Source organism: Lepisosteus platostomus, chromosome 7 (genome assembly GCF_059453375.1).
Source record: "Lepisosteus platostomus isolate fLepPlt1 chromosome 7, fLepPlt1.hap1, whole genome shotgun sequence".
NCBI classification, from domain to species: Eukaryota; Metazoa; Chordata; class Actinopteri; order Semionotiformes; family Lepisosteidae; genus Lepisosteus; species Lepisosteus platostomus.
The window spans coordinates 28,333,183-28,348,082 of NC_142617.1; the positions used below are offsets into that span (position 1 = coordinate 28,333,183).

At 35.9% G+C, this 14,900-nt stretch overlaps 1 protein-coding gene across 12 annotated transcripts in view; it reads right to left on the minus strand.

Annotated features, from left to right (window-relative positions):
• LOC148658490 (ATP-binding cassette sub-family C member 2-like) overlaps positions 1 to 14,900 on the minus strand; it is a 285,161-nt gene that overhangs the window by 29,702 nt on the left and 240,559 nt on the right. For 9 of the 12 annotated variants that reach the window (XM_088639743.1, XM_088639752.1, XM_088639751.1 and 6 more), the window contains 2 exons: positions 11,523 to 11,638; positions 7,704 to 10,740 (listed from right to left, as the gene is read on the minus strand). In XM_088639743.1, the coding sequence (XP_088495869.1) occupies positions 10,676 to 10,740; positions 11,523 to 11,638 (181 nt within the window). In that variant the 3' untranslated portion in view covers positions 7,704 to 10,675. Of the gene's footprint in view, positions 1 to 7,703; positions 11,639 to 14,900 lie in introns of those variants that run through there. The other 3 variants (XM_088639744.1, XM_088639741.1, XM_088639745.1) reach the window with 2 other exon arrangements.

Sequence of the window (14,900 nt, forward strand, 5' to 3'; positions counted from 1 at the left end):
TATGTCACTGCATCACTTCCAATACTAATGTTAGGATAGTACACAAGTATGAAGTAAAGTCAACAGACTCTGCATTTGTGTAGAAAATGAAAGCTATGTTCCTATTTTCCATGGGGGGATTGATGGAGCCTGCTAGCAGAATCTGTATGTTACTCTTTACCCATATAGTGGTAGCAGCTGTGAACTCCTGCTGAATTCACATGCTAAACTCTTTACTATCATACTTGCTTTAGCACAGATGCTCTCCCTCCTGCATTAAACTCCCTAATGGGGAATGTTTATACTAAACCCCTGATATGAAAGGAATGTTTTAAGTGCTTTCTGAGTCCTGGAGTTTCTTGAGAAAGTTACCTCAAAGACAGAGGAGTGAGGGTGTGGGGAAAAGTACAGATGCAGCCATTCAAAATGAGCAGGGTACGCCACTGTAAAACACGGTGGGCATGTCGCATCATAACACGTCATATCACATCATACCGTATAAAACCGCAGTAAGATAATATTATCTGGAATAACAGCCAGGCGGAGCTAATAAAGCTTAATCTCTCATATACAGCATTTAAACTGTCACCAGAAAACTTCCAGTTTCGAATCCCGATCACTGCTGAGGGACAATCTTTTATCAATTTTTATATATTTTTTTATCAATTAAGAATTTAAGTTGTATACTCTTTAGACTTTTAAATTTAAACTGTGTATTACAGCATGTTAATCATTATACATTAAAAAGTTGGTATATTTTATGAAAGCAAGATTGCTCATTTGGACAAAAGTACACAACCTACCACCTTTATCATAAATATTTTAATTATGCAGAAATATTTTATGCATCAAAGTCTTTACCAAAGATGTTACTAATATTATTATTATACAAATATGCTCATTACTGGAGGAAACAAAGCATGCTTTCAGAATTTGATTAATAGAGAATATAATATGGAATCGCGTATCTAAAGAAATTAACAATATAATTATATTCATGCACTGTAACACAAACAGTAGAACATGTGTACGGCTGTTTCAGTGGTTGTCATGCGACTGCGTCAGTGGCATGATGGCTTAAGTGACTAACTTATAAGCGAAAGGGTGGGTAATCAAATCTAGCTATCAAGTTTTCTTTGAACAAATAAACATTTCTTTGAAAAACTTAAATAGCAATAGCAAAATAGTAATATTATGGACACTCTATTGACTTTTTTATATTTCTTAATATCACAACATGTTCAAATCTAAGTCATTTATTAATAACAATGGATAGTTTCAAACTGCTACTGATATCATTATCATCAATATGTGAAAAAAGTGAATCCTGTTTTTTTATGGTCTGTAGATCAAATCCTGCTTAACTAAAAGTTAGACACAAGAAGAGTATTATTGGACAATGCTGTGAGGCTAATGAAAACAATAACGATATTAATTCAAAGATCTTTATATATTTAACGCATACGCCTGACATTAGAGGGTGTCTGCTCTTTGTGTATAATCTAATTGCAGTGGGGGCAGGGTGTGTGGGGACAGGTACCTAACCGGGGTAAAGTTAGCTTGAAGTTCAAAAACAATTTTGGCACGCCTGTAGCATTTTCACACTTCCTTTGTGTATAAAATACATTGTGAATGTTTTCACAGCCTTCAGATTGTCGTTTTATGCCATTTTGTTTACCACGCACGAATATTCTTGTGTCCATATCTTCGCAAGGGAATCAGTGTGAATTTTAATACTAATTAAATGACCGCGGGCACTTTCCTCCCCTTCTACTCTTCTCTGAGTTGAATAGGCTAACCTTCGGTGGATGTTTTGGGTTTTGCTTGTTCACATATCTCCCCTTTTTATAAAATGACATGGTTTAAAACTGTTCCAGAGCCAATGTTGTTTCATCAGTGAAAAGTACATCATGAAATGCCTCTCCCTGTTCAATCCATTGGAAAAAAGAAAAGGAGCATAAAGCGTCTGATGGTCATAAACGATATTAATTTAGAACAGCATCAGAGATATTTTTTAACTGCACTGCATCAGACAGAATACCAGAGCACATTTTTTTTACTCCCTGGCGTAAATGGGCTTCCATAAGAATCTGTATAGCATCTGGAAAATACTTTTTTCCTGCATTAAAGTTTAACTCATTCAGAGCGCCCTACATTACAAACTACAAGCGTTTCATTTTGAGCTGAAGACCCTCACACCTGAAGAAGGATTCACAGCCAAAACGTTGCAGGCTGAGGCGGCTACCCACCAAAGTAAATGTATTGCAGTAAATGTTTATATCACTAGAAATAAAGATATAAAGGGAGCTGTGTAAGCATGGGTAGGCAGCAAAAGATTGGCCAAACTGGGAAGAAAACGCTTTCAGATAAAATATTTCAGGTGTGAAGAACACAGATCCTCAATGCAATTTCAACCAAACCTGTCCCCACACACCCTGCCCTTACTGCGATTAGAATATACACAAAGCACTGAAATCTTTAGAGTAGATGATCAGGTGTTTCGCAGACGTAGGCATAGTACGTAATTCAGGCTTTATGAACTCACAACTGGGATTCGATTAATTAGGGTTATTAATTATTAGAGTTCATAAAGCCTGAATTACGTAATATGCCTATGTCTGTGAAACACCTTTGCTAGTTAATGCTACTTCACTTTCTGGGGCATGATATTTTTAGGCAAAAACCAGGCTAACAGTCTTGTTTTGTGATCTTCCTAAGATTGTTAAGCGCAGCGTCAAAATGTTTCCATATGAAAGGATTCATATGAAAGGCAGTGACATCACCATCCTGAGGCGTATGTGTGTGGCAGATCTGTGATGTGGTTGAGTGTGAATTGTGGTGAGGCTCTGATTGGGGAAAAAAAGACCTGCTGATCTGTTCTACATACCAGGAAGATAACAGAATATGATTTTTTCTATTCAAAATGCGTATTTTAAACGTTTAATAAATAAAAACCTTACAGTGTACACCAATTTCTAAGCTGATCAGGAGGAAGAAAATCCCCTGTGTTTCGCGCATAAAAAGTGGCTATTAACTATCAAAACCTGTTTTAAAGTCGTGCAATGTCTAAGCAGAAACACATGGCTGCATCTGTATATATAAGCTGTGTAGAGCCATATCCCCTATAAACTACGATAGATATTATAACTATTATGGTAAATATTTAGGAAGAAAGTGGAATACTGGTGTGTATTTTTTATTTAAACTACCAATACCAGCCATATACAGTTTACATAATATTTTTATGTTCCTTAATTAATATTGTTTATGATCTTCAGACGTGCTCCTTTTCTTTTTATGCTCAGCTACTAAAATTTCCCTTTAGTTGTAAAATTCAATTTAAATATTCAATATAAAGCAGATTAAAGCATGCACAGTAAAGAGATTAAATGATTAAATCCTTTCACTAACGACCAATGCCCCTGTTGGTCATTTTGGCCAGCCAATCACATACTGCGGTAAAACGCAGTGATTTGTGGGCAGTTGCGTGCGGTACGGGTTTGTACCGCGCATTTTGAATGGCTGCATCTGTAGGCAGCAAAAGATCAGCTAAAGAGGGAAGAAAATGCTTTCAGAGAGCCCCAATTCATTTGCAGCCTAAACCTTCCCCCACACACCCTCCCCCCACTGCGATTAAGCAGTACACAAAGAAAGTACTTGGAAAGCACTGAAAGCACTCCAAGGGACAATTTATTTAAAGTATAATGATTTAATTAAAAGATTAAATCATTTCACTAAAAACCAATGCACCACGAGTGCCCCTTTCGGTCATTTTGGTCAGCCAATCACATACTGTGGTATAATGCAGTGAACTGTAGATAATTTTGAGCAGAACGGAGTTGTTTTGTGAATTTTTAATGGCTGCATCTGTAGGTCCAAAGTATACCTACAGATGCAGCCATTCAAAGTGAGCATTGTGACTTACAATGATGCAAAATACCACGGTATGTGATTGGTTGACCAACAGGGGCACTCGTGGTCCGTTGGTCGGTCGTAGAAAGATTTACAGTAAATGTCTTTACTGTGCCCGTTTTAGCATTGAATATTCATATGGAATTTTACCACTGAAGAAAAATCTTAGTACCTGAGCATAAAAAGAATAGGAGCATACTGTAACGCGTGTGAAGGCCATAAACAATATCAATTTTGGAACATAAACATACAGTATATGGCTGGTCTCTGTACTTTAAATAAAAAATACACACCAGTATTCCATTTCTCCCTAAACATTTTAAGCTTCGAAGTCTTTAACTAATGTAATACCGGAGTCAACAAGCATACTTTTAGAATATAAACATTTATATTGATTTAAATCGTAAACGCGTGTTTAAATATATGTGTTTTTTTATTCACAATCAGACAAATGCAACATAAATTGATATCTTTGTCTTCTAAGTATCTTAATAAACTTTCAGCATAGCTATCTCCCATTTAGATTTATTTTTCTTGGGATCATAGGATCAAACGTGGAAAGATTAGATTGTAATCATTTTTATTTTTTAAATACATTTTAGAAAAGTGTAAACTATGCAAAAAAGTTGTACACCACCTGCTATAAAGATACATATTGTAATATTTTCGGGTTTGGATAGGACAGACACAAGAACTCAGACTTGTGAAGTTAAAGCAAGTTAAAGCCTTGATTTTATATATCACCTTTAAAAGTGGAATCTCAAAGCAAAGTAAATACCCAACACTGATTGTACCCATCTGTCATGCTAATAAAGCACCTTGAATTGAATTGAATTGAGGGAGAGAGGGGGGGAGGCTGAGTAAGAGAGCCAGGACAGACAGGCAAATAAGATACACTCCACAGACATTCACAACAGCGACATATCATAAAACGTTTGCACATATAGTTAAGTTATTACTTGGTTTTCAAAGTGCAATGAAATACAATATTGTTGTTGTTGCTGTTATTGTTGTTTTTATCCTGTAAAGCATTTTGAGAAGCCACCTTTAAAGGCGATATATAAAAGCGCTGATTCTTATGGAATGTGTTTTCTTTCTTCTTTTTTTCAGCATGGAATAAACCTATTACTTGATTCTTACGAATGCCCGGTTCCGCCGGGGATTCAAATTTTTTTTTATTTTTTTTTAGTAGTGTATCTAAGGAAATAGCAGTATAACCTTGTTCATGCACAAACAGTGGCATGTTACATTATTAATTTGGGTGTCTCCTCTTGCCAGAAAGCTCTAAATTGCATTTTGAGTGCGGTTTTTGACTTTTTTTAAATCTACTGTATTGCTTTGAGATGCCACTTTTAAAGGTGATATGTAAAATAAAGTTTTGTATTATTGTTATAGAGAAACATGATCAGATTTTCCCTGGTTCAGAAAAAAGACGATTAAAATCTGTAATCTTTCCACTTGTATGTCATCGGAAAATACAAGAAGTTTTTGCTCTGTGTAAGGATGGTATCAAAAAGTAATCTAAGTGGTGAGAAAGCTGTGCTCCTCAAAGCGCTTTACAGGATAAAAACAATAACAACAATAGTGTTAGGCTGGGCAAACGATTTTTTTATAGAAATACAAAATGAGATATAATGATGTGGTCCGGCTAAGACATTAACGAGTACAACCCCCCTCTCTGCGGGAGTGCTGACTGTGACGAATTAAACCGGTTTCACAGGTATTTTCAAAGTAGAAGGGGGCAAGATTTCCAGAGAAAGACACCTCCCCCCTCCAAGTACAGTACTTACTAGTTAAGAAAGCTAGGCTCCTCAATGAAATCGCTTTAACATGCTAATGCGTTGGTGTAACAGTACGGGCATGGCAAGCTTCTAATGTCAACTCGACTACGGCGAAAGGAACCCTTCTTTCATTGGAAGACAATGAACATATTCTAGCCCTAAATGAATTAATAGCAAACATGGTTTACATAAAAGACATTTTAGTTTAACCTTTGTCACTAATGTAACCACTAAATAAAGACATTAATATAGAAATCTTAAGATTTTTAAAATACATGACTTTGCTAAAATTTATTTGAAAATAAAAACAATTACAAACGCCAGGGGAGAGAGAGAACAGGGGAGGGATGTTGGTTTTGCATAAAAGGCGGGGCTATGGAAATGAGGTCTGTTTGGGAATGTGGAGTTACATGTTCTGGCTGCTTGTGAATTATCGTTGTTGAGTATGGAGTGTTGAGGTATTGATTTTGTGTAATGCTTTATGTTGAAAATTGAGGTGGATTTTGTTTATGATAAAGAGGATAAACTGGGATGGGAGGAAGGTTTGGTTTTGCATAAGGGGCGGGATTATGTTAATTGGAGGACTTTGCGAGAGTAAAATGGTTTGATTACTTGATTTTGTATTGTGGTTGTTATCTATGTTTTTGGTTGGTATTATGTTTATATGGTTGTTTTTGTTGGTTGGTTGTTATTATGGTTATTAATAATACGATCTACAGTTGAAATCTGAGCCTAAATAAAAAGAAAAAGCAAGTGATTAGGTTTATTTGTCTGATTGTGAATAAAAAACACATATATTTAAACACGCATTTGCGATTTAAATCAAAACGTGATTTAAATCAATATAAATGTTTATATTGTAATGCATAGGTGACTATTCATTGTTATTAAAATGACTTAAATTCGATCATGTTGTGATATTTAGAAATATAAAAGTCAATTAATTGTCCATAATATTGCTATTCTATTTTTTCAAAGAAATGTCACAGTACAGATACGCGATTCCATATTGTATTAGCAGAAAAGCTTAAGACTACCACTTTTTTACACGCTATTTCACGTTAATTAAATACTTCGATGCTTAAAATGTTAAGGGAGAAATGGAATACCGGTGTGTATTTTTTATTTAAAGTACCGATTCCTGGAATCTGACTGGCTGACACCCTTCTGAAGTGGTTCCATTATATCTGGTATACGGAAAAGAAAGTGTTGATAAAAAAGCCTGGATTCTCATGTATCTGATACAAGTATCTTTTAATACAGTCTTTGCTGTGCTCTTGAGGATCCTTGTGATATTTTGAGCTCTGGTTGAATGATAAGTGTCGCAGTTTAAATAATTTTCGTAGTTAGAAATTATGAAACGCTCTGTTAAAAGCAAGGGAGTTTTTATGTCCGTTGCAGTAAAAGAAAATGCCTGACAAAGTAGGGCTTGGACACATTCCAAGTGCTTGTACAAATGTGCTAAAGAAATTATACTTTGAGTTTACAGCTTGTCCAAAGTCATTCATTATTAATACTATTAGTAATATCTTCGGTAAGAGCTTTGATGCATAAATATTTCTGATAAAGGTAGGTTGTGTACTTTTGTCCAACTGAGCAATCTTGCTTTCATAAAATATACCAGCTTTTTAATGACTGATGATTAACATGCTGTAATACACAGTTTAAATTTAAAAGCTCAAATGCTGTACATGAGAGGTTAAGCTTTATTGGCTCCTCCTGGCGGTTTTACAAGGTGATGCCAGATACTTTCCGGCATGACGTCAAATGACGCGATTAACCTCGTGATGCTGTGTGATACTGCGACACGCCCACCGGGGTATACATGTAGCAGGGACCTCAGCTGTCTGGGTTGAGGGAAGTCCCCTTTAGCTTACTCGGCTGGTTCCCTGTTGCATTACATCAGTGTCCCAGGTTTGCACCCAGCTGTTGCGGGATGAGCCGGCAGGGTGGGGTGGTGAGGGCACGAGCCCGCACGGAACTGCGTTGGTCACAACAGCACATGTTAAACTATCTGAAATCCATAAAACATTCATTTAAATAGTTTTATTGTTCCAACTGAACACTTTTATAAGTGAAATAATTAATTAAAACCAGCACAAAAAAAAAACTGAAAGCTAAAATGTCAGTTGCATAATCATTCTCTCTCCTTGCAAGGTACTGTACAGTAAGCAGCTATAATTAACACATTTCATTATGCAGCAATACTCACATGCTTAAGCTACTTCTTAAATGCAGAACTTAAATACTCTGGACTAAACAGGAGTCTCAGAATGTATGTGAATAAGACCCAAATAGATTCAAAGGGCTAAATTTTAGGAGAATGCTGCAAATATAAATTTAGTGTTATTTTGCCGTCTTATATAATGAAATCTGGAGTGTGTGTGTCTTGCCAAAGAATGGTAAACAGTGTATTCAAGGGCTGGAAATCTTTGGAACTTAAAGTTAAAAGGAATTTTCGGCTATATTTCAAGCCAACGATGCCAGCATCACACGCACCCCAGCCATGGACAGGTAGAGCCATGTAGTCCTTAGAAAACAGTACCAGCAAAGCAAGTACCTTCATGAGTTTCATCATATCGTTGCTGAACATCCAGCACTTGAACAGTTGTCAGTGAGAAAAGATGTACGACATAAAACATAGAAACATGAAAACAAAATAAAGAAATAAAACATAGAACATAAAAATTCTTAATAATAAAATGATAAAAAGTCAGGAAAAGGAGGAGAGGAAAAAGAGCTGCTGCCAGTCGCTATAGAGCAGCGCCCATGCTGGGATATAAGGGACATATACATTTTCCTCACATTTACTTTGACAGATCTCTGTCATAGTTGAAACTGAAATAATATATATGGTAACGATTCATTCAAGAAGGAATACCTACATGAGATTTCCAAAACAAAGCTCTATATTTTCAGAAAAGCATACAATGAAAGAATGAGACAATACTTTAAGCAGTAAGGCTAAAAAAGACACATACAATTGTACATATAATTTTGGTCAATCCATATTGCATATTGCAGTTCTCAAATCAGTCCAGTAAAATGCAAAAAAAATACAGTCCATGTGCCTAATGGACTAAATACCCTACTCTTATATTGAAGTTGAAATAACTTTATCTTATACAGAGGCATGTACAAAAAAAAATTGACTAAAATACCAAGAATTCTTAAAGACACCAATAAATCAATCTAATAGATTTCATTACAATCAACAGAGAAAAAACACAACACATGGAGACACAGGTGGAAACTGTGGAAACGTGCATTTAAAATAAAAAACATTTTTTTACACAAAAGATTAGGATTACAGAACAAGTTACTCAGCCATGTTGAAGCCAATAGTATCACATATTTAACAACTTATTGTCTCAAATAGCTACTACCAAACAAGTCGGATAGAACCAAATGGACTCCATTTCTTTTTGTAGAGTTTATTACTGAATTGAGAACACATTAGTTTATGAATTTCATTTCCATTTATTGTCCAAAATATAACTATTAACTGGTGCAGTTACTAAAAGTAAGAAGACAAGGATGACCGTGTTTTGTTGCAGGTTTTTCATTTTTTTCTAATCTCATCTCATTTTCTAACAGCTCCTAGGTTGTGGTGGTAAAATTCTGAGCAGGGAAGACCAGACTACTCTTTCCACGGCTCCACCTGAGGGATTCCCAAGCTATACCAGACCAGCTCCCATTTCAGCATCTTCTCGGTCTACCCTGGGGTCCTCCTGGGTTCCTACTCTCCAGTAGCAAGTAACCAGTCCATATTAAAATTCAGTTTAAGTTCCACTATTGAAATGGTTTGTGGTTTAGCAGTTGTTCATAAACAGAAAACCTATGTTAAGTCTCAAGACATATACAGTATGTGGGAGAGCATTTTTTTTGTTCATTCTGGACAACAGGATAGAATTCAGAGCTTCCCACCTTGAGTTTGTATTACGTTGTGCAAATAAACTACTTAGTTTGGTAACCTAATAATTTTGCTAATCCAAATATTTTTAAATTTTAATAATGTGTAGTACTTGTTGTCTAATTAAAGGACAGTGTCTCCAATTATAACACAGAAACCTATTCATATATACTTTTACCTGGGGGACACCCATAGGGAGCAATATATCAATTGTTAAGGTCTTAAAGAGTGTTGTCTAATATGCTGGTTCATGTCATTTTGTTTACTGGTATTCCCATATGTTTGTGTCCTAAAACCCACTTCATTCATATAGGCATGACAGGCAATCAGACCAAGACAAATATTATTGTACTGTAATGGCGAGAGTCACTTCAAAACTGCTGTCAGAGTAAAAACATGCTCTAAATTCCTGCATTGACTGTTGGTTAGATATTTAAATAAGGTCTCTCAATACAATCCGCAAACATTGTGTCATGAAGGTTATAGTAGTTCAGTTTGGCAGCTGCGTCAGCATGCGTAGGCTGCAAAGGAACAAGTAATAGGTTTATTCCATGCTGAAAAGAGAAGAAAGAAAACAAAAGGTTTTGGCCGTGGAGCCTTCTTCAGGTGTGAGCATTTTTCTTGGCTCACACCTGAAGAAGGCTCCATGGCCGAAACATTGTGTTTTCTTTTTTATCTTTTCAGCATGGAGTAAACCTGTCATGAAAGTTAATTTAATTAGTTATAATTAGTTGATCATTTTATTTATTATTTCATTATTAGATCCATTTCCTTTAAATTCTTCACTCGCCTTTCACTCAGGGCTCTGTCATTGGATTGCTACCTCATTTTGGGGGGGGGCAGTTATTGTCTTCTGTATTTTTTCTTCTTCCTTGGTTGTTTCAGTGTTTCCCCTGTTACTAACCACTACCACTTTGCAGCACTGAGTGTTGGGTTTTGTGTTGCATGTCTTTGTTTTCTTTTTTGGACACCTTTTTGTTGCTGTGTTCTCCACTTTACCGTTGCCTGAGACCTGCTTGGGAGTTTTCAGACATGACCTTTTTTCCACCTCCATTACAGATTGACAGAAGGAGAGCTTAGTGGAAGCCAGTTAACTGTCCCAGATACTGGCACGGCATGGTGGTGCTTCAGGTGCAGGACTTGTGCACCATGGAGCTGGCAAGATTAAAAGACACCAGGAGACAGATACTACAGATATTAATTTCCACCAACAGTCTTCCTGACATACAGAGTCTGCACCCCCTACAACCTCACTCGCTTCTTCAAATACATCCTCCCTCGATGCCAACACTGCATTATGCTACCAAGCATCTAATCTTTGTCCTCCTCAGCCCTATTCAGGTGATCCAGAAGGGTGTAAGTGTTTTTGATATCATGTGAAATAATTTTTGCTGTCCAAACATCTTTTCCCACTGATCAGGGGAAGATGGCTTAAATAGTTTTACAACTTTTAGATGAAGCCTTGGCCTGGGCCAAGACTTGGTAAGTAAATCTTAAATTTTAACCACCCATTTGTTGAAATAACCTACTGTACCTAGCTGAGAAGCCTGTTTGTTATCCATGACCTTTTTGCATAAACAAGCATTTTATATTCCCCTTCCTAATAGAAAAAAAGAACTTTTTTGTTTCCAATTGTATTCCCTTGTCCTTGTTTTCAAAAATCATTTGAAATCTATCTTTTCAACTAATATGAAAGGGCAACCTTTCATATTAGTTGCACAAATTTCTTCAGCAATTTTTTAGACAGTCATTAATTTGTATGTAAATATCACTAACAATCTCTGAAACTAAAGTAAACCCACAGAGAACAAAAAAGATAAAGGACTTTTCATTTTAAAACAATAATTGTAAGCAATTAGGAAGAAATTGCCCTTTTTGATGTGATAAAATCCTGACACAGCACTGGCTTCAACTCCAGCGGTTAACAGAGTCCTTACTGTTGTTATGGATAATTCCCGCTTCAGTGGCCATGTGGAAGAACAATCCCTTCTGCTGGATAAGGCTACTAGGAGAGTCGAACTCCATGACCCTGCCCCCATCCAAAACCAGCACCCTGCAACAGCATAGAAGAAAGACATTATTTAAACACATTTCTTGTCTACCAAAATCAGGGCTTAATCAGGAGAGTGCCCCACTCTCCCTCACCTATACACTTTCAGGATAGTCAGGTGAAATAACTTTCTAGACAGTAGCAAAATATCACATTCCCCTTATGAAGCATTATGTAGACTCTCATGAGTACATAATATTATCATCAGTATTTAGCTTAGTTAATAAATAGCATCTTACTCAAATATTGCTGAAAACAACTTCTTGTTGCACTTGTTCCTTTCTTGTCTTTTGAGCGACATTCTTTTTTCACCTTAAAAGTTTTATTGGCATTAGGCAATTCCTATCAATGTCCAATGCTGAGTGCTTGGTTAATATTTAATTCACACCAGACTCCGGCAGAATATCACTCCTTCACTTAAATTTCTACATAGGTTGCCTATAAAGCCAAGTATTCACTAAAGGATCATGTTACTGACTTTTAAGGATTTAAATATTGTGGCTCTATCATACATCTCTGAACTTCATGTTGACATGCCTTTCAATACGCTCTGTTCAGTTGAAGCTGATTCTTTGCTCATTGTACCTAGGACTAAATTTTGGACTTTTAGTGATCCTGTTTTTTCTGTCGCTGCTCCATTGTTATGAAATTCCCTTCCTCCAATTGTTTAAGAGATAAATTCTTTGATTTTTCAAAACAAAACTTTAACTCACTTTTTTGATCGGGCCTATGTCTAATTACCTTACTGTTTATCCTGTATGTTCTTGTTTCATTTTTTACTTTATATTGTATTTTAGTATATTGTTTCTTTATAACTATATAACTTTTTTATAACTATAAAGATTATACTGAGAAGATACTTTATAAATAAAAGTATTATTATATAGTGTGGAACTTAAATATTTATGTGAACCTAGTTCCAGGACAGAGAACCTGGTGCAGAGAACTATCGTGAATATTAAAATGTATCCATTTATTTTCCATAATGTATGACACTATAAGTTGCATAATGTACTACAGTGTATAGTATGTATTAAAGACATACTGTACATAGTCCTCCCTTGTATCTTAATCTAAATACAAATGATTCACTTTAAGTTTGCCGCTCTGTAATGAAATGAAAAAAAACTGACAGAGAGCCTGTAAAGTCATCTCCATCTCCAGTCATTGCAAATTCATCTTATGTTCCTAATCTTTTGTACCACGAATTTAAAAGCTGCAGTTCATAACCTTCAGCTTGGTTTCATCCCGCTCTGCTCTTCTTCCTTACAAGACAGTCAAGATCATCAAGACTAAATGCTTGTTAGTGTTAGTGAGTTTAAAATTTGCAAATAAAATCCGACTGTATTTACTGTTATGTTACCATTAGACATTTTCAGTTTTAGTACACAAGTTTTGAAAAAAAAAATTGTGTTACTATAATGTGTATGCATTGTGTAATTTCAGGAAATGGGACCCCACAGAAGGCTCTGAATACTTGTGCAAGACACTGTAAAAAAATGTCTAAACAAGCAAGTCTTCAATAATAAAATAAAGTTCTAATGTTAAACGCTCTTCTTTGAATGCTTTAAAGGAGCCAAAACCTTATCTTTATGCATATCCCGTTATCTGCAAAGCTGAACTCAAAGAATCCAATTCCGAGAATACATCACAATTACATTTGTGTATATAAACACTACACATATACAGATGCAGCCATTCAAAACAAGCGGAAAGCGGAAGCGGAAAACCGGAATTTAATAAAGCTCAACCTCTCATGTACAGTGTTTGAGCTGTCGCCATCAAAGTCTTTACCGAAGATATTACTAATAGTATTAATAATGAATGACTTTGGACAAGCTGTAAACTCAAAGTATTACCCTGGTCCACATTTTTTGTAACTGTCTTTGTAAACGAAAAGATTTTATTTTTTCATTGACCGTCTTTGTAAACTAAAAGACTTTATTTTTTCATTAACAAAAAGTAACACCACAGCATTTCGTTGATCCAATCACGCATTTGTTTCCAATCATGCAAAGTACAGTAAATTTTGAGAATCTCTGATTCACCATGCCTTTCACATGCTCATAAAAGATATTGATTTAGGAACATAAACCTATTACTGTATGCAAACTGTACTGTACAGTATATGTATATTTAATGTCTTTACTGTGCACGTTTTAGTATTGAATATTTATATGGAATTTTACCACTGAAGGGAAATTTTAGTAGCATAAAAAGAATAGGAGCATAACGCATGTGAAGGTCATAAACAATATTTATTTTGGAACATAAACATACAGTATTATGTAAACTGTATATGGCTGGTCTCGGTACTTAAAAGAAAAAATACACACCAGTATTCCATTTCTCCCTAAACATTTTAAGCATCAAAGTCTTTAACTAACATGTGAAATAACGTGTATACAGTACTCTGTGAGAAAAGTGGTAGTTTTAAGCTTTTCTGTGAATACGCTCAATACCAGAGTAAACAAGCATACTTGATTATTGGAATTTGATTAATAGGGAATATAATATGGAATTGCGTATCTAAAGAAATTAATAACGATATAATTATATTCATGTACTGCAACACAGTCTTTCCCTCTGAATCGCTCCAGAAGCAGGAACCGGTATCGTGAGGGGATCCCTTTAGATTTCCCTTCAGATTTAAAAGGTTCTTAATAATATCTTCAGTGTCACATCTTCCCAGTTTAGCTGATCTTTTGCTGCCTATGCATGCTTACACAGCTCCCTGGGTAAATGATCATACTTGACTGAGAAAGCTTTATAGAACTTAACATTTTTATTATCAACAAATTGTAAATATGACGTTTACATTGGAGTTATTAATTTTTCACTGGAATGTATGGAGGACTGTCAGCTGTCAATGAGAGGAGACCCCCCCCCCCCCCCTTAGGCTGCGCAAACGATTTAAATTTTTTTATAAAGAAATAAAAAATTAGATATGATGATATTGTAACACTATGGGGTTCACATGGGCACCCTCGCTGCTGCCGTATCAGGACAGCCCCCCACCGTCAGGGACTCAAACCCAAGCCACCGGTATCACTCAACAGGGATCCAGCCTCTTGAGCACAAAGGAGAATCTCCACTCAGCTCAGCCTGGTCCCTGCTAGAACCAGGGAAGGGCAGTGACGTCACCGCGCTGGTAAGCCAACTCTCAAGAGCAATGGGGGCTGTATGCGTTACAATATAAACATTTACTGTCAAACTTTAAATCAACAATTGATTTAAAGACGATCTGTCAAAGTGCAATGAAATA